Source organism: Falco naumanni, chromosome 4 (genome assembly GCF_017639655.2).
Source record: "Falco naumanni isolate bFalNau1 chromosome 4, bFalNau1.pat, whole genome shotgun sequence".
Lineage (NCBI taxonomy): Eukaryota > Metazoa > Chordata > Aves > Falconiformes > Falconidae > Falco > Falco naumanni.
In genome coordinates, this window is record NC_054057.1 from 76,515,125 (window position 1) to 76,531,991 (window position 16,867).

The following is a 16,867-nucleotide window of genomic DNA, read 5'->3' on the forward strand; positions in this document are numbered from 1 at the left end:
GGAGCTTCTTCACCGCCGGTTCTCCTTCCCCTCCGGCCATCCAAGCAAGGTCGTGGCGGTGGAGGACAGCGGGGCCCGCCCGCTCCCCTCAGCCGAGCAGCCAGTCAGACTCTGCGCCGACCTCCTCAAGATGGCGGCGCCTGCCCCATGATGGCGGCTGCGGGGGTCACGTGCGCGGGGCGGGACGCGCGGGGAATCCCAACAAGTCACCTGAGCGGCCTCACGTGGCCGGGAACCAGCGGGGCAAGGGGGGGCCGGCCCCGCCCCGCCCGCCCCGGCCCCGCCCCGGCGGCCCCGGCGGCCCCGCCCCGCGGAGCCGGGAGCTGCACCGGGCCCGGCCGGAGCGGGTCCCGCGGCGGGGCCTTTTCCTCACGGCGTAGGTCCGGAGCCACGGGGAGGGGCGGGGGCCCACCCACCACCTGCTCCCGGGGCGGTGCTCCGGCCCCCCGCCCCTCATCGGCTTCCCCGTTCCCGCGGAAGCCGCTCGCCGGGGAGCTGCGGCCTGGCCCCGCTCCGCCACACCCGGTCCCCGCCCCGTCCCCGTCCCTGGCCCCGGCCGCCGGGGCGCTCCAGCAGCCCCGCGATGCCGTCCAACAAATCCGTCTCCGACGCGCCCATCGTCCAGTTCACCAACTGCCGCATCCTGCGGGGCCACCGGCTGCAGAGGTGAGGGTGCGGGATGCGGGCGGCCGGGGGTGCCGGGGGTGCCGGGGCTCACGGCCGCGCTGCAGAGCCGACCGGGAAGCCGGAGCGCCCGAGGTGCTGTCCCCAGGGCCCCCGTGCGCAGCTGCCGGCTCTCGCCCCCTGCCCTCCCGCTGCCCCCCGGCCCCTCCGCCGGGTTTCATTCCGGAGGAGACGGGCGGGCGTGAGGCGCGGCCCCGCTCCGCGCCCTCGTCCCTCGCTTTGCCGCCCCTGCCCGGCCCCGCGGCCACCGCAGCTGACGGGCTGCCCGTGAAAATCCCGTTCCCGTGAGTTTTGTAAAGCCGGAGGCCGGGCAGGGGGAGGGCTGCCGGCGCTGTCGCTGCTGGAAGAGCAGCTTTGCCCTGGTAGACATCAGCGGCCCCGTGGCGGAGGGTGCTGGGGGGGTCTGTCCTGCCCGAGGCCACCCCTGTCACTGGGCCATGGCCATCTGCTCCCGTGTGCTCCACTGCAGCTGTCACAGGAGCTTGGTGTGTGTCCTCCTTCAGGGAGGACCTGTGGGTGCGAGAGGGGAGGATCCTCAACCCGGAGAAACTCTTCTTTGACGAGAAGGGCTCTGCCGACATCCAGCTGGACTGTAAGGACAGCATCATCGCCCCCGGCTTCATCGATGTCCAGATCAACGGTACAGTGAGGCTTTGTGCAGAGGGGTAGGGGGTCCCAGGTTTGTCCATCCCAGACCTTCAAACCCTGCTGCATGTGTACTGCCTGTGACCAAGTGCATTTCAGCTGCTCGAGATAGATGTGAGTCACCAAACCAACGATAAAGAACAATTTTGCCCATGGTTGCTGCTGTCACGTCACTGATCCCCTTTGGCTAGGCGGGGTTTTCAGCCCAGCTTTCCTCTTAACCTCATTTTTATCAACACTTTATCCTGCCCCTGCGCTGGCAGGATGCCCGCCCTACCCTCTTTAGGGTATCTCCAGGACAGAGGGAGGACAGAGCAGGACTTCTCAAGGGAACAAACGATACGTGCAATAGCTCTTTCCTGAGGGTCAAGAATGGCTTGTTCGATGGTAGTTTGCGTTGGAAGTCGAATCCCCTTTTCAGTGGGAAATCCTCAGATTTTTGCCCCGCATCAAAATACAAATTCAGTGCTCACAAAACATGGGGATGCTGTGGGGAAGAGCCCTTCAGGAGGACAATTGGTTGGATTTGTACTCACAGCGCCTCATGAATGTAGGACAGAAGTGCTGGTGGAGCCCTTTGCTTCTGGTCGGTGCCATACAAATGGAGCAGCTCACTCCAGTCATGCAAAATGTTTCTTTGGCGTTTTTGGGTGGGAAAATGTCCACTGGGGAAGCTGCAGTTTCATCTCTGTTTTGTTCGTGGTGCAGGAGGCTTTGGGGTGGACTTCTCCCTAGCTACAGATGACTTCAAATCAGGGATTGACCTGGTCAGTCAGAAAATCCTCTCCCATGGAGTGACCTCCTTCTGTCCCACCCTGGTGACCTCTCCTCCATCTGTGTACCACCAGGTAAGGGACTTCCTCCCCTCTCATCCGCAGGGTGATAAAGGGCTGAGGTTGGTACCAAGAGGTGAGAGGGCCAAGGCTGGACATGTAGAGACTGGAATAGCTGCCTTGGTGCAAGAGCCATGGGCAGGAGGAGCTGGACTTTACCCCTGGATTTCTTGGCCTTAACCTTTAGACTGCTGAGGCAGCAATGTCTCCCGGGCCAGCTTTGCACAACAGGGCTTGAGCTGACTTTTTCTTTGTAAGCTGTGTTTGGCTGATGGTCTCAAGTGGTCCAGCAGCAAAGCTCTCTCCAGACCCAACATCTGGATTTGTTTTGGCAGTCTGGGGTGCTGTATCTGGGATGCCATGTCTGACAAACCCCTTTTCTCTAGGTTCTCCCTCAGATCAGTATAACAAACGGTGGATCCCATGGAGCAGGTATCCTGGGTAAGTGGTTTTGTCCCTTGCTGTTCTCCCTGGTGTTACCCTCAGTAGGTAACTATCTTGTTGTTAGGGAAAAGAAGCTGCTGTGGGGACAGCATAGTTGGGAGCTGGAGCTCTCTCGATGGGAGGGATATACAGGTGGGCCCAGAGCCGCTTTCTCCCTCAGCTTGTGCCTGACTGTTGCAGTGGTCTCGGTCATTGTACCCACACAACTCCAGCCCTTTTGGGTTGGTAATGGCAGTGCAGGTGTCTTGGCTTGGCCAGTTGCCAGCATCTTTTGCTGTGCTGAGCTCCCAAGTTACCTGAGCCATGTGTTTTGCTGCAGGAGAGCAGCAAGAGCTTGACTGGAGCAGGGTGGACACAGCAGGTTTCTTGGTCCTTGGTGCGGAGAGGAAAGGTCATGGCTTTGTGTTCCTGTTTGGGCAGGGGCCCATTTGGAGGGACCGTTTATCAGCAAGGAGAAGAAAGGAGCGCACCCAGAACACTGCCTCCGCACCTTCGAGGCAGGTGCTTTCCAGGACCTACTGACCACCTACGGGTCTCTGGACTGTGTCCGGATAGTCACCCTGGCCCCAGAGATGAAGAGGAGCAGTGAGGTGATCCAGGAACTCACCAAGCGGGGCATCTGTGTCTCACTCGGTAAGGGCTGGGGCAGAGGGGGCTTAGGGAGACTCCGTCCCCCCTGTGCCACGCGGGCCAGGCAGCCCCTCTCAGGGGTGTAGCATCTGTAATGGTGTCTCAGTGCAGCTGGGCGGAGTGGGATTTTCTTTGGCCTGGCCTATATGGAGGAGACAGACCTGTCACAAATGGGGACCTTGCTCGACACTGCAAATCTGTTGCCCTTTGTACAGTAAGGGCCAAACATTATATGGATTGAGGAGCCCTTCCCATTTAACACCACGTAGCATTTGGTGCTGCTCAAACACAGGAGAGAATAGCAGTCTTATGTGAATAAAGGTGTAATTGAGAGTTGATGATGTGGTGAAGTTCCACTGCTATAGGCCTTATTTGACAGGTGAGATCATTTTCCAAGGGTTACTGCTGAGTTTTGATAATGCTGCTTTTCAACCAGAAGTGCTATAGGAGACCTCTTACTCCAGTGTCTCTTTTTTTTCTTCTTTTTTCTTTCTTTTTCCTTTTTTTTAAAAAAAAAAAGAGGGGGGAGTTATTCAGGGTGAAATTCAACCTTAAGTGAGAAGGGGATTCATACAACGGAGCATCTCTTATCTCACAGCCACACAAAGTGAAAAACTACAGAAAAGCATGGTTTGTCCACAGAGCATTAGAGCTGCCGTCCGTGTTGGGGAAAACAAAATGTTCTTTCTGGATAGCTTTATCCCCATATTCTTTCCTGGCAAAGTCCTTGCTGTCTCTACTCCCTTGATACATCTCTGTAATGCCTTTAAATTTCCAAGGACAGCACAAAGGCATGTCCTTGGACCTGTAACCCAGCCTGAAGGCAACTTTTTCTGAGCAAGGCAGCATTTGTGATGGTTGTGATGTGAACAGTGAATGTGTTCAAGCAAAACAACCAGCTAGGGTGCCCACAGTCATGGCCAGGCACCTCTGTGCTGAGGCTGACATCTCAGACATCAGCCCAGGGTGGGGCATCAGAGTAGAGTCCTAGTGACAGAGTGTCTCCTCTCCTGTAGGGAAATAAATGGAGAGATGGGCAGAAGAATGTGTTGGTCTTTGTTCCCAGGTCACTCAGTGGCTAATCTCTCCCAGGCTGAGGAGGCTGTGCAGCATGGTGCTACCTTCATCACTCACCTCTTCAATGCCATGTTGCCGGTGAGTAGCCGAGGGCGCTTGCCGTGCACTGGTATTGCTTTTGGTGCTTTCTCTCCTGCTCCCCACAGATGCATGTTCTCCCCAGCTTGTTTTGTACCAGGCTTTGCAATGAGGTTTCAGCGCTGAACCTCTGCCTTCAGGTTTCTATTGCCTGATCGAAAAGAGTCAAGGCTGTAGCAAACTTGAAATTCAAGGAAGTGCCCACATTTGTCTGGTAGAGAATTGAGCGCCCAGCTACCAGGCACTGTTTAATAGAGATGGCAGCTGCGTCACCTGAGAGGAAGGGTCTTGGCCCACGAGTCCTGGTGATGCTCCACAGCTTGTTCTCTCTCCCCTCGGGCAGTTCCACCATCGTGATCCTGGAATCGTAGGGCTGCTGACAAGTGACAAGATTCCTGCTGGGCGGAGGGTCTTCTATGGTATGATCTCTGATGGCATCCACACCAACCCTGCCGCCCTGCGAATCGCCCACCGAGCCCACCCCAAAGGTGAGCCATGAGAGGCCCACACAGCGTCACCAGCTGTCCTGAGCACTGTGCCATCTCCCACAGAACACCCCTGCAAGTGCTCTGGCATGCTGCCCTCACTGCCTAAAAGAGGTCACAGCCTTGTGTGCTGATCCACAAGCCCTCTTGTCTTGGTCAGATGTGGCTAGGGACACCTTGGCCCCGCTGTAGGAGGACCAGAGTGGGGCAGTGCTCAGAGCTGCAGCAAGAGCTGCAAAGCTAACGCAGCCTCTTTCCTTGTGTTCCTCAGGCTTGGTGCTAGTGACGGATGCGATCGCTGGCATGGGGCTGGCACCAGGTCGGCACACACTTGGTCAGCAGGTGGTGGTGATCGATGGGCTGAACACCTACATTGCAGGTAAGTGCTTCTTGCTAAAGAGCTGGGGACAGCACTGCCACTCGTGCCCATTCCTAGAGAGCTCAGCGCACCTCGCAGTGCTGTGCCACCCTCTTGGGGTTTGGTGTCTGATGGCTCCACTGTGATTTGGCCCTGGGGAGAATGAGGCACCTCGTAAAGAGGAGAAGGTGCCCCATCTTTGTGGAGGGAGGAGGAATCTGTCAATTTGTAGCTGTTGGCAACACTTTTAAACACCTTGTTGCCCAGTGTCATGGATGCCAGAGGTTCCAGCAAGGTACGAAAAGACAGAGAAATCCTGCAGATATTTATTGTACCATGTCTTTACTGTAACACTGCCACTTCTTGCTAACTAAGCTCCATAAGCTGCAAGCAGTCGGAGACTGGGAAGGTATTTCAGAGAAAGATCATTCCTTTCTCAGTTCCCTTCCTCTGTCTCTGGTAGCAGGTGCCCACATTGTGAACTAGTTTCACCCAGTCCGGGTCTTACGGTGGAGCTGTGGGGTGACATCCTGGCACCTCTCCCTGCACTGCCAGCATGGGCTCTTCCTTGCTGCATTCTGTCACTTGGCAGCAATGGCTGCAGGCCCTCCAACTTGCTCCTCGTGCAGCCCAGGTTTCTGCCCATTCTGGTCACATTATGCTTTCCCACCATCCTGCTTCTTGCTATGAGTTCTGGGACCCACTCAGCGCCATCCTGTTCCTCTCCCAGGCACAAAGACCCTGAGCGGTAGTGTGGCAACCATGGACACATGTGTGCGGCATTTCCAAGAAGCCACAGGTGAGTGAGCCTTGCCCACAAGCTGCTGCTCCCTATGTTGACACAGGAAGAGGTATCACTTTTGCCAGCTGTGTCTGCTCCACTAGGGAACGTTCCCTCTCACCTGAGGCATGATGAGAAGCGCTGGGAACAGTGCCACTGGCTTCAGATGCGCACCTTTTTGAGGGGAGGTTTGATTTTAACCCATAGTACTAGTGAGAGGTGAACTGTCCTACTCCTTTCTCACAAAGGTGAATGATTTTCCCCTCCCCATACCCTAGGTGTTCAGTTTGCCTCTTCCCGCTTCTCTCCCATAGTGATGTTTCTTCTCCCCAGCTCCATCCAGCTGTGGTGAGGTTGTTCCAGCTCAGGTCCCTGCTAGGCTGACAGTTGCCTTAGCCAGGGGAGTTTGGGCTGCTCTAGCAACAGAGCTGTTTGTTGCCCTGTCTCCTTCCTTCTCTGTCCAAGGGTGCTCAGTAGAGACCGCGTTGGAGGCAGCATCTCTGCATCCCGCCCAGCTCCTGGGGATTGAACACAGAAAGGGAACACTAAATTATGACTCCGATGCAGGTACTGGTATGGGCACAGCAGGTACTGGTACGGGGACAACGATGTGAGGGCTCCCAGGTGCTGGAGCAAAGCAGGGGCTGCCGTGAACACATCTTCATCCCCTGTTTCAGTGCGAGCTGTGAAGAGACTTGCTCTGCCTGGGATTTGTTCTGGACTTTTGCTCCAGTAGTTTTTCTCTTGGATGCTAGTGGTGTTTCATGAGCCCTTTGGAGAGACCCCCACATCTCAGCCAAGCATGGAGCAGGGCTGCCACAGCAAGGACGGCACCACACTGCCATCCTGCTGCTGTTTATGGGGTGGGGAGAAGCTCTTCTCCAGGGCCCAGCTCTTCCCAGCCATCTTCAGATGTTCCATTTCTCTGACAGCTGCTTCTTTTCTTTCTTGTCCAATGCAGATTTCCTGATGCTGAATGATGATCTGTATGTGCAAGCCACATACATCGCAGGCAAGGAAGTCTGGAGACAGGATGCATTAGACATGTGATGCTGGGCTGTCCTGGTGCCCTCTGAGGCTCCCTGGCACTGTGGTTAGCAGTTTTGGTAACCACCCCACTTCTCTTTTTTTTTTTCCTAATTCCTTCTGCAACTCCCTTAAAGGAGCCTCATACCAAAGAGCTGCGTTTTCCAGCCCAGCTGCTGCTTCCAGTTACAGCCATGCCTGCAACAAATTTGTTGGTGCTCAGTTGGTGGAGTGGGGAAAGCAGGCAGATCTGTGTTGGGGGGGAATTGTCAGTCTCTGGACTGACCCGAAGGACTGCACAGCCATCCTGCATGGAGTCCCCAGACAGAGGTGCTCCTGTTGCCATCTTAACAGCAGTGTGAAGCAGTCCCAGCCTTTGCACTGTTTTATACAGCACACGCTAACCTGCCCTGTGCCCCGAGGCAGGCTCAAGCCATTGCCATTCCTCTGCCTGCTGTTTGCCTCCTCCCGGGCAGTCGTGGCTGGTTAGACATCAGCTTCCACCAGCTCAGCTCGCAGCTCTTCACATTAAAAGGTTCCTGTTGTGTCAGCAGAAGTTGAGGATCGTGTTCTGATCCCCCGGCAGTCCCTCTGTCCTATGTCCTCAGAGCAAGGCTGGTGCAGCTTGCCAACTTGGTGCCATTGTGGGGCTGTGAATCCACACGGGCTGAATCCTCAGGGCAGAGATCAAACCCAGGAAAACAGGTATTGCTGGTCCTTTGTGCCTTTTCCCTGCATGGGCATTGAGTCTGCAGCACGGGGTTTCAGCTGGAGACATGGACAGCATCCTGCCACAGAAGGCAATGGTCCTCTTAACCCTTTGGTCTGGCTGGCTGGGTTCCGTAGGCTCTGTGCCCAGCCATACTAATAGAGCCTTTGCATTGTCGGATGGGTTTGTGCCATCAGGCCACAGATGGGAAGCTTTTGCTTTGGGGTACGCATCCAGACCGGTGGTGACAAGCTCATGACCCCTCGGTCCAGCTCAGGGATTGAGGAAGAGGAGAACTGCAGTGGGATTCTGGCCTTTCAAGACAGTTGCTGATAGCTCATTATTCCCGTGCTTATTATTATCTTCTCTGATACTTGACTGTCAGCTCTTTTACTGACATTTGGACGCTTCTGTGCAAAGACTGACGGTAATTTCAAACCTGCCACAGTCAGAAGAGCCTTGCGATAAGTCTTGCACAACCTCTGATAAGCCTCAATTGAATTAGATGGGTTTTGTAGTGAGGGGAGGGCTTAGACAAGGGTTAAGCCTTAGCGAGGGTGGAGGTTGTAAAGCAAGACAAAAGTCTGATCAAGATTGGCAGAAGTGTGCTGATTTTTCCAGTACCTTTTTATAACCTCGAACAGCAACATTCGGAAGTGCTTTCCTAGCACTTTAGAGCCCTGCTGGAATAACTGGCAGCCTTGGAGAATTTCTAACATCAACTGCCAATGTCAGCAGAAACTAAAACCTCCACGACTTCAAGCATTTGAAAGAGATGTCAAATACTGTGCTGCAAAATGTGACGTGCTACAGCATTATGAGTCTCAGCGGGGCCACTTCTGACTGCTGATGAAAAAAATCCGAGGGAAATATGCATACGGAACAAGGTGTCTAACTTTTTTTTTATTTACAAAATTAAATAATCAAAAGGAAGCCTAAACCAGAAGTGGCACCGTGCCTGTATATGTGTATTGCCCTTTCTTGCCCGCGGCGGGTACGCGGTGCCCGACCCGCGGCGCTGCGCCGTGCACCGGCCCCGGGCCCTGCGGCTCGGCGGGGCCCGTGGGACTCGGTCCCGGGAGGGGGCCCCAGCGGCCAGGCCCGCATCCCGGCAGGGCCCGGCGGCTCCCTGCGGGCCTCGGGGAAGGCAGGCGGGCCGCGGCGGCCTCAGCTACCCCGCCGAAGGGGGGCTCGGCGCCTCCGTTCCGCCTCCTGCCGAGGCGACCCCGCTGTGCCGCGGCACCCCCCGCCCCCCCTGCGCTGGCCCCGGCGAAGGCAGGGCCCGGGGGAACGGCGCCGGGGCTTGCCCCCGCTGTACGCCAGATACCGGGCCTCGCGGGGACGGCGGGCCCCGCTCTCCCCTCAGCGCGGCGGGCGGAACGGAGGCGCGGGAGCGGGCGGCGGGCGGACCGCGGCGGGGGGAGCCCTTTGGGCGGTGCACGGCGGCCCGGCCCTTCCGCCTCGAGCCCAGGGCTCCTCACAGGCCCGGCCCCGGCGGTGGCGGGCAGGTCCCGGTGGCTGGTGCCGGGCGGAGCGGCGAGCCCGGGCGCCCGCACGCTGCTCCGTGACCGGCGGTGGGCGGCGGCAGGCGGCGGCAGGCGGGCCGGCTTCCTTCCCGCGGCGCCTGCCCGGCATGGAGCGGGTAAGAGCTTCGGGCGGCCGCCCCCCACCTCAGTGCCCTGTTCTCCCCGCCGGCCCTCGGCCGAGGCACCTCCCTCCCGCCCCAGCTCCCGGGAGGCTCGCTTGGGACGGCTTCCCTGGCAGCTCTGCTTGCCTCCCCCCAGTCACCTCGTTATTTCGCTGAAGCAAGATTTTTATTTTTCATTTCCTTATGCGTTATAATGACCGACTCCTTCGCAGGTGGACTTCTGAGCCTTACTTTATAGGAGGCCGACAGGGTAAAAATACAGCAAAGGTAGTCTTAAGGACTTGTGCTTAGCATGAAGATAAATCCTGTGTGCTGCCGGAGCTGTGCTGGAGGGAAATCTCCTGCTGTGGAGACAAATTATGTCACGGGAAAAGCTTCAGGAAAAACGAGAAGTCTTCCATTTGGGGGCTTTAAAATGAGTGGAGGAGAAGAAAGAAGCAAAAAATCGTGGGAAGTCCTGGGTTGCCAGGGGTGGGGGGGGTTACAGCTAGTAGGTTTATTGTCTCTAATTTTTGTCATGAAGAGGGCACACTTGATGCCCTCCATGTAGGCAATGTGGCAGGGCATGTGTCCCACCCTGTGCTGTGTTGCTTTATGGTGTAAATTGAGCTGTTACACACTGCAGCTCAAGCATAAAGCCAAGAAAAGGGTTTATGACTCGCTGGTCTGATTTCCTGTAAGAGGGGAGAAGGTTTCAGAAAACTCAGGTTTTGAATCAGTTTTGCAGGTGAGGGATTTATGCTTCTTTTAAATATTGTGTATTTTCCCATCCCATGTCCAAGGCTCCCCAAGGCATGTTCCAAGATGAGCTGGCATGGTGCCTTCCGCAGCTGGAGGCAAATGTCACTTGTCTCAACTCAGCCCCAAAACAAAGTGTGTTGCTTCTTAGATAATTTGCTCTGACACAAAGAACTGGGATTACTGTTGTGGTCAGGCCAGTGTGTGTGAGAGTCAAGTGTCCTGCTTTTCAGAGTGTGCTCTCTACTCAGGTCAGATTTTTTCCAGTCTTCCAAGGAAGAGACACCAAGCTAGGCTCTTGGATTTGTCAGTTGGTTTGGGGAAGGGTGGTTAAGCCCTGTGTAGCTTCTGTGTCAGTAGTGCACTTATTGCAGTGTAAGATCCATACTGTGTATAATAAGCAGCTAAGATATCTCCCACTTAAGAGCATTTAATGGTATTTCAGATTCTAGAAGCACTTGGAGAATTTAATTTCAATTGAATGTCAGTCATGGATTAGTCAGAAGTATGAATACAGAACACTTTCAAAGGAGACCAGAGTCATCAGCATCCCACAATACGGTTTGTAAGGCCACCATAACCTGTTTCTGGTCTCTCTTGGTCTCTTTCTTGAGTGCAGTAGAGGAGACAACAGCACATTCTCAAGGTCCTGCGCTCCCATGAGATTCCTCCTGTGAAGAAGCAACAAGTGATGAACCACGTGTTTGGGAACTATCATCTCAAGATGGCTGAGAACCAAAAGAGCATGGAGAAGGCAGGTGAGCTTGAACTGTCCATTCAGGGGATGGTGATCTTTGGTCCTTTTATGTAGATTTCTTATGTTGCAGCTTTTGATTGGATTGCCTCTCTGCAGCAATGCCTTACAGGAGGAGTTGCAGTAGCATCCCCATAGTAGGAAACTGGCATATTGATGGAAACATTATTCTCTGTCTTTTCTAGATGTGAAACCTGGCAATGTGGAAGTGCAGCAAAGCAATGGGCAGGCCTCAGATGGTGTGGTATATGGGAAACAGTTTGACCAAGTCTCTCAGGCAAAGCCAGAGTCGTTCGTGTCATCTGACAACAGCTTCCAATTTGATTTCACTCTTTCTCAGATTGACCCAGGAGCAAGTGGCACACCTCTGGAAGCAGTCCCTGATGTCAGTGCTGCTGAGCAGATACAAACCAGTGTAAGAGCCACCAAGGAGAACTGGAATGGAGCCTCGAGTTTTGCTGCCTCTGGACAAGAACCCAAGTTTGCTTTCAATTTTGCTATCCCAGATGATGACTGTTCTCTGGTTCAATTAGTTCCAGCAAGTCAACATACAGAGCGTGCGGCAGATCATGAAGTGCTAGGTAATTCACTGCCTGCTGAATCAGGAGGTTTGCCACATAATTCAGCCTTGCAGAAGCCCGAGTTGACTCAACGTACAAGTAGTGCACCCAACAAGGATAGAAGCCATGTCACATTGAAGATCCCCCAACCAGAGACTGCCCCTGGAGATGAGCTGGTGAGAGAGAAATCAACAACAGGTGGAGCTGCCCAGAAGAAGAAGAAGAAGAAGCAGCAGCAAAAAACATCTGTCAGTAAAAAGGAGATTGAAGAAACTGAAATCAACAGGAAGGCGAAGGCAAAGGCAGAAGCTAACAGATGTCAAAATACTTCCCACCCAGGAGAGGTCTCTCAGGTATTTAAATATTGATGGGATCCCACAGTTTATGAACCCTTGAGCAAAAGAGAAACTTGAGTGCCAAAAGACAAAGATTGCTGCTTATTTCTTACAGCAGCTCTTTTCTTCCTTTGCTAGGCATTTGAGGAACCTAAGTAGTGAAAAGTAAGTTAATGGTCTTTCATTGTCTGCTTCAGACTTGTGCTAAAACATTTTATGTTTAGGCTTGTGATGACTAATCCTGGGAAGCTGGGTGCCATGTTTTCTTAAGAAAAAAAAAAAATTTTAAAAAATAAATATATAATGTAAAATGGAGGTAACTGTCCTCAGTCAGTGCCAAGCTGGTATCTGTGCATGCTGAACCAGGCACTGTGCCCCTGATTTGTGTGTTAGTGGGTAAGATGAATTGCTCACATAATGCAAACAGCAAAGCTGAGGTACCTGGTGTAGCCAAGGATGCAGCAGGGTCTGGTGCAAAGCTTAAGGGTGTTTCTGAGAAGGTTCCCGCTGTAAGGCATGGCCCAGAAACTGACTGCAGTTGCAAGTTATGTGTAAACACACTATTAAGGCACACCCTTAAGGTTTTCTAATGTTCTGCTAAGGTCCAGGTCTTCATTCCGTTTTTCTTTTCAGCACTGGTGTAGTTATTGACAAACAATGGCAGTTGAGCAATACTGAAATACAAAATTATTAAGAAAACCTTCCTTTCATTGGTATTCTACACAGAAGTCACACTGGGTGTTCACCTGTCTCTTGATACCTTCCATCCAAAGTGCTGCTTCACCAACAATTCTACTAATAAACACTGCTGAGTACCAGAAAGGTAGAAAGATTTGAAGGTGATGGCCCTTCCAGTCCATTGGATGGAGACTGTTGTAAAGAAAAGGAGACAGCATGAGGGCTTTTCTGTTTACATGTACATAACAGTTAAAAATTGCTTCAGCCACAGCATGCAACCCTGTTTTCCTCTCCCTTCCGTTGCTCTGTTAGCCAGGTGGCTTTGCTTGATGGGACTTGGCTTCTTCCATCATTGTGGGCTTTCAGCTTCCTTCTCCTCATGCATTTCAGGTTGAACAAGCACAAAGGAGCTGAGAAACCAAGACACAGCTTCTGATTTTGTCCATTGTTTGCTTTTTGAATTTGGGCAGATTAGGGTTTTTTGTTGTTGTTAATGCTTATTCCTCCCAACTGTAAGTTGATTTGACAGCTTCTTTCAGGGAAAAGGCCCTGGACAGCTTTCTAGAAAACAGCATTATGTGAATGGGAGCCAAATATAAAATCCATCAGAGGCAACTGAGTTGCAACTAAACATTTGTCCAGTGCTTTAACTTTATCCAGTGAAAAACACTATAGGGAAAATGTCATGAAGTCAATAAAGTACTCACCAGAACATAAAATTTGGAGTAGTCCTGACTTTATGTAGATACTTTTCTTCCTGTGTAGCAACTGCTGCTCTAATTTTTGGACTGCTTACTTCCTTGTGCTCACTCTGCTCTGTTGCATAGCAGTCAGATGACCAGCTGCGGAAAGAGGTGTACTGGTGTGTGGAACAGCTGGAACTTGGCCTGAAGACACAGAAACCTACTCCAAAGCAGGGTAAGCATTCAAGTAAATGAGAGATCTCCCCTGTGGAAGGGTTGGCAAGCACACAGGTGTAGAGCCAGTGAGGAGTCTTAAACTTTGCTTTGTTTCTCCTTTGCACTGCTTCAGTCGAGGAGTCTCTCCGTGCGATCAAGACACTGCCCAGTGACAAGGCTCCACTGGTGAAAAAGCGTCAGCTCATGAGAGCCATGTTTGGAGACTACAGGAAGAAGATGGAGGAGGATCTGTGCAAAGAGCTGAAGCTCATGGAGATAGGTAGGAGAACTTTGCATGGTGGGGGAAGAGAAGAAGAAAAGGCTTCGCTCCTGCCCTTTGTATTGCTTTGTGGAGTGGGTCTTCACTATATGAGATGACTAAACTTCTCTTACTCCTTGTTTTTCCCCTCTTTAAGCTGCAAAATCTGCCAGGATTGTGGAAGTGAAGGGAAGCATCCGCAACAAGAGTGGCCAGTTCATCCGAAAGCACTCAGGAATTTGCAGGAAAAGCCAAGGTTCAGCAGGATCCCCTCCAGAGTCACCCAGGACACTTAACACAGATTCTTTCAAATTCCTAACTTCCCAAGAAGAGTTTTACTTTAATTTCTTTTAGGAAAGGTTTTTAGACTAAAACTGTGGCCGAAAACCGTGCCAAATCTCCTGTAGGCTTAAAAATGGTGGAAAGATGCTGTAGAAAATACTGTGCAAGAATCTCTGTGTATTTCCTAAAGAAAGGATCCTCTTTCAGAGTGCCTTATCTAGAGGTTTAAAACCCATCTGCCTGCTGCATGTATGACCGTAAGACTTGGTATACACAGTACTCCTCTGTTCTCACACTGTAGAAGGGCGCCTTTGCAAAATACCAGCACAGAGTCTGGAAGGATCTGGTTTTCTTCCTTGAGAATTGACATTAACCTAAGAATCTGTCTTTTATACTGGGAGATTTTCCCACTTTCCTGTTGCTTTTAAATAGAGCAGACCTTTTATAGCAGATGAGGCAGCGATGCGTGCAGAAGGCAATGGTTTGTCATGAAGATCCAGCAGCATAAGCATAAGGGATAGTTGAATTTTTCCGCTCCTTATGAGTCTGTGTGAGTGCAGCTTCTGGTATCCAGAAAGCACTGGGCAGCGTGTGTCATCACTGCCATCTAGAGAGTATGAGTTCAGAATCTTGGAGGAAAATGAGTGAGAATCATCCTTGCTCATTCATCTCTTTAATTGACAGGAAGAGAACTGCAAATGCTGATGGTAGTCTAGGGGTATAAGGACAGCTGTTTCCAGACAGGGAAAGATTTTTGTTGCTGAAGCCAGGTTTTGGCCAGCTAGGAAAGATGTACAATCAGTTCTTAAAAAAATAACTTTATAAGTAGCCCAGTTACAACCACTAGTGACTCAGAGGATAAATAGGCTGCATGCCAAACCTTGGGTGGTGGTGAAATGAACGGTGAGAGCCCAAAGAATCTTTTGCACTTGATGCGTATTAAATTTTTGCTTTCCAAACAGTTGAATTTGTGTCTCCAGTGTTTAGATATTGCTCCAACCACTGAGCCCACCTTCTGTGTTCATGCAGAAAATCTTCCCCACTAAGGCTAAAAAAGCTGAAGGAATTGAAGTCCTTTAAAAGGAAACATGATATCAGGTGTCCCTAGGGTGCAGTGCTTTCCTTCCTTTTTATAGTTCAGTCATCCTGTATGAAAAGTGAGAAATGGGAGTGTAGGCAGATTCCAGGGTGTACTGAGAGCAGCTGAGAGATGGTAGAAAACATTTGCTAGGAAAGACTAAAAAACCCCGTTGTTGGCTAAAAAAAAATACATTTTATTGCGAAGCTCTGATGCAGTCAGTTGCATCTGTGAGGGTTGCGGTTTGGGTGTTTATATATAAATATATATATATATGTATTTTAAAGAATGCCTGTCTAGTCATAAGGAGAAACTGAACCTGTGTAATATATCTGATGAGGAGAAATATGGAGAGAAGACTCTCAGTCTTCTGGAACTCAGTATGTTAAAACTGGAAACCAATAGGTTATCAGACTATTATTGTACTTGCTGAGGAGCATTGCTGTTACTTTCTATGGAACAACACTATGCAGTATTTTTTGGATTTCCAGGATTTTATATTAAACATACAAGAGCTGTGTCATTGTCAAACTTTTAGTGTTTTAGTGTTTTCATGCTGTTTACTAAGAGGAAAAAGCATTTTTCTTGTGTATGACCTTGGAACTACAGCTGTTTTCTATCCTAGCTGGTTATGCAGCATATGTCTGGGAAGTAGTTACTTTTTTTTCCTTGTCTTGTTTCAAGTAGAGTTGCTAAAACATTATAAAATCCTGTGCTGTGGAAGGCAGCAGAAGGATTCTGGGAAGCATTCTTACATAATTGCCTCGTGCTTGTACGATTCATTAGGCATTCACAGTCAGAATAAAGATACCAGTGAGGTAGACGTTTGGTGTAACCGAATCCAGCCGGTTTATCTCCAAAAAGGTCAGAGAAAAGTGCATCCTAATACATTAATAGCTCCTCTGTTTTATCAGATATCTTCACATAATGCTGACCTGCAGAGGTCAACCCGTATTCCTTTCACAGTGCTTCATTATTGGAGGATTCAGAAGGCAAATGCTCATCCATCCAATACTTCATAGACCTGAATGTATCGCTTGACCTGTGGACTTGAGTGCGAGACCAGAGTCGGCTGGGTCAGTGCCATGAGTGGACTCTGATACTGGATAAGACATTCTGCTTTTCTGTGTCCACTCCTTGTTTTCATAGGCAAGGTGATGCCTGTTGTGTTTTTGACTGATGTTGCTAAGTTATTTCATTAATGGTTGTGTCTTGAAGAGGTAATTCTGTAGTATTTTGCATCTGAAATTGCAGCAGTCTTTGCTTCACTCTCGAGCTTTTCAGTGTTTGAAGTATCTCTGGTGCATTACTGTTTGTTTGAAAGGAAACAAGCAATGATATTAGAATTTAGGAAATGTCTGCTCCATCAGTCTGTTCCCTTTTATAGGAGCCACACTTCAGTCTTAATTTTTTTTTTTTAATTTAGTTTTCCCCATTTAGCATCTCTTTCTTTAGGATTTCAATGCTGTCTAGGGTTTCAGTGATGTCTCGTTACAGCAGTGTCAGGTTTGGGTCAGAGTCTCGCTGCAGGAGTTACTCTAGTACATTTGGCTGGAGGTATGGTCCATGCCCTAAAGGCATTAAATGTACAGCAGTGAGGGAGAAAGATGTTCTCATCTGTTTGAAGTTCTCTGTTCCCGTGTTTTTGCATTAAGGAAGCGTAGCTCAGTTTTGGTAGAAGATTGAGCTCAGTTCTGATCTGCCCATCTCTTTCTGCATCCTCTCCTCAGCTTTGTGCCATGCATTTGATAGCAGTGCAAAAGGGGTGACTGGATTTGTGGTACTGTATCTTTTTGGTGACTGCCTCTAAATGTAGTGCAGCAGCGCCAGGTCCGGGCTCTTAGGGCAGCAAGCTGCTAACAATATCGTTCAGCCTGGTTGTGGCC

General features: G+C 51.1%; 2 protein-coding genes across 4 annotated transcripts; both read left to right on the forward strand.

Moving 5' to 3' along the window:
* The first annotated feature begins 297 nt into the window (after positions 1-297).
* Positions 298-10,836, forward strand: AMDHD2 (amidohydrolase domain containing 2). Of its 2 annotated transcripts, XM_040590419.1 has the most exons (12): positions 298-666; positions 1,188-1,324; positions 2,038-2,177; positions 2,549-2,603; positions 3,027-3,239; positions 4,303-4,391; positions 4,735-4,879; positions 5,148-5,255; positions 5,965-6,033; positions 6,481-6,582; positions 6,977-8,637; positions 10,756-10,836. In XM_040590419.1, the coding sequence occupies exons 1-11, from the start codon at positions 584-586 to the stop codon at positions 7,063-7,065; spliced, it is 1,230 nt and encodes a 409-aa protein (XP_040446353.1). In that variant the 5' UTR covers positions 298-583; the 3' UTR covers positions 7,066-8,637; positions 10,756-10,836. The 2 variants fall into 2 exon arrangements, with proteins under 2 accessions (XP_040446353.1, XP_040446354.1); XM_040590420.1 differs by lacking the exon at positions 10,756-10,836 and having other exon boundaries at positions 6,120-6,582; positions 6,977-6,997.
* On the forward strand, positions 10,783-15,512 carry LOC121086526 (UPF0488 protein C8orf33 homolog). Of its 2 annotated transcripts, XM_040590418.1 has the most exons (6): positions 10,834-10,894; positions 11,076-11,129; positions 11,231-11,803; positions 13,291-13,381; positions 13,496-13,642; positions 13,779-15,512. In XM_040590418.1, the coding sequence occupies exons 2-6, from the start codon at positions 11,091-11,093 to the stop codon at positions 13,973-13,975; spliced, it is 1,047 nt and encodes a 348-aa protein (XP_040446352.1). In that variant the 5' UTR covers positions 10,834-10,894; positions 11,076-11,090; the 3' UTR covers positions 13,976-15,512. The 2 variants fall into 2 exon arrangements, with proteins under 2 accessions (XP_040446351.1, XP_040446352.1); XM_040590417.1 differs by having other exon boundaries at positions 10,783-10,894; positions 11,076-11,803.
* The last annotated feature ends 1,355 nt before the right edge of the window (positions 15,513-16,867 follow it).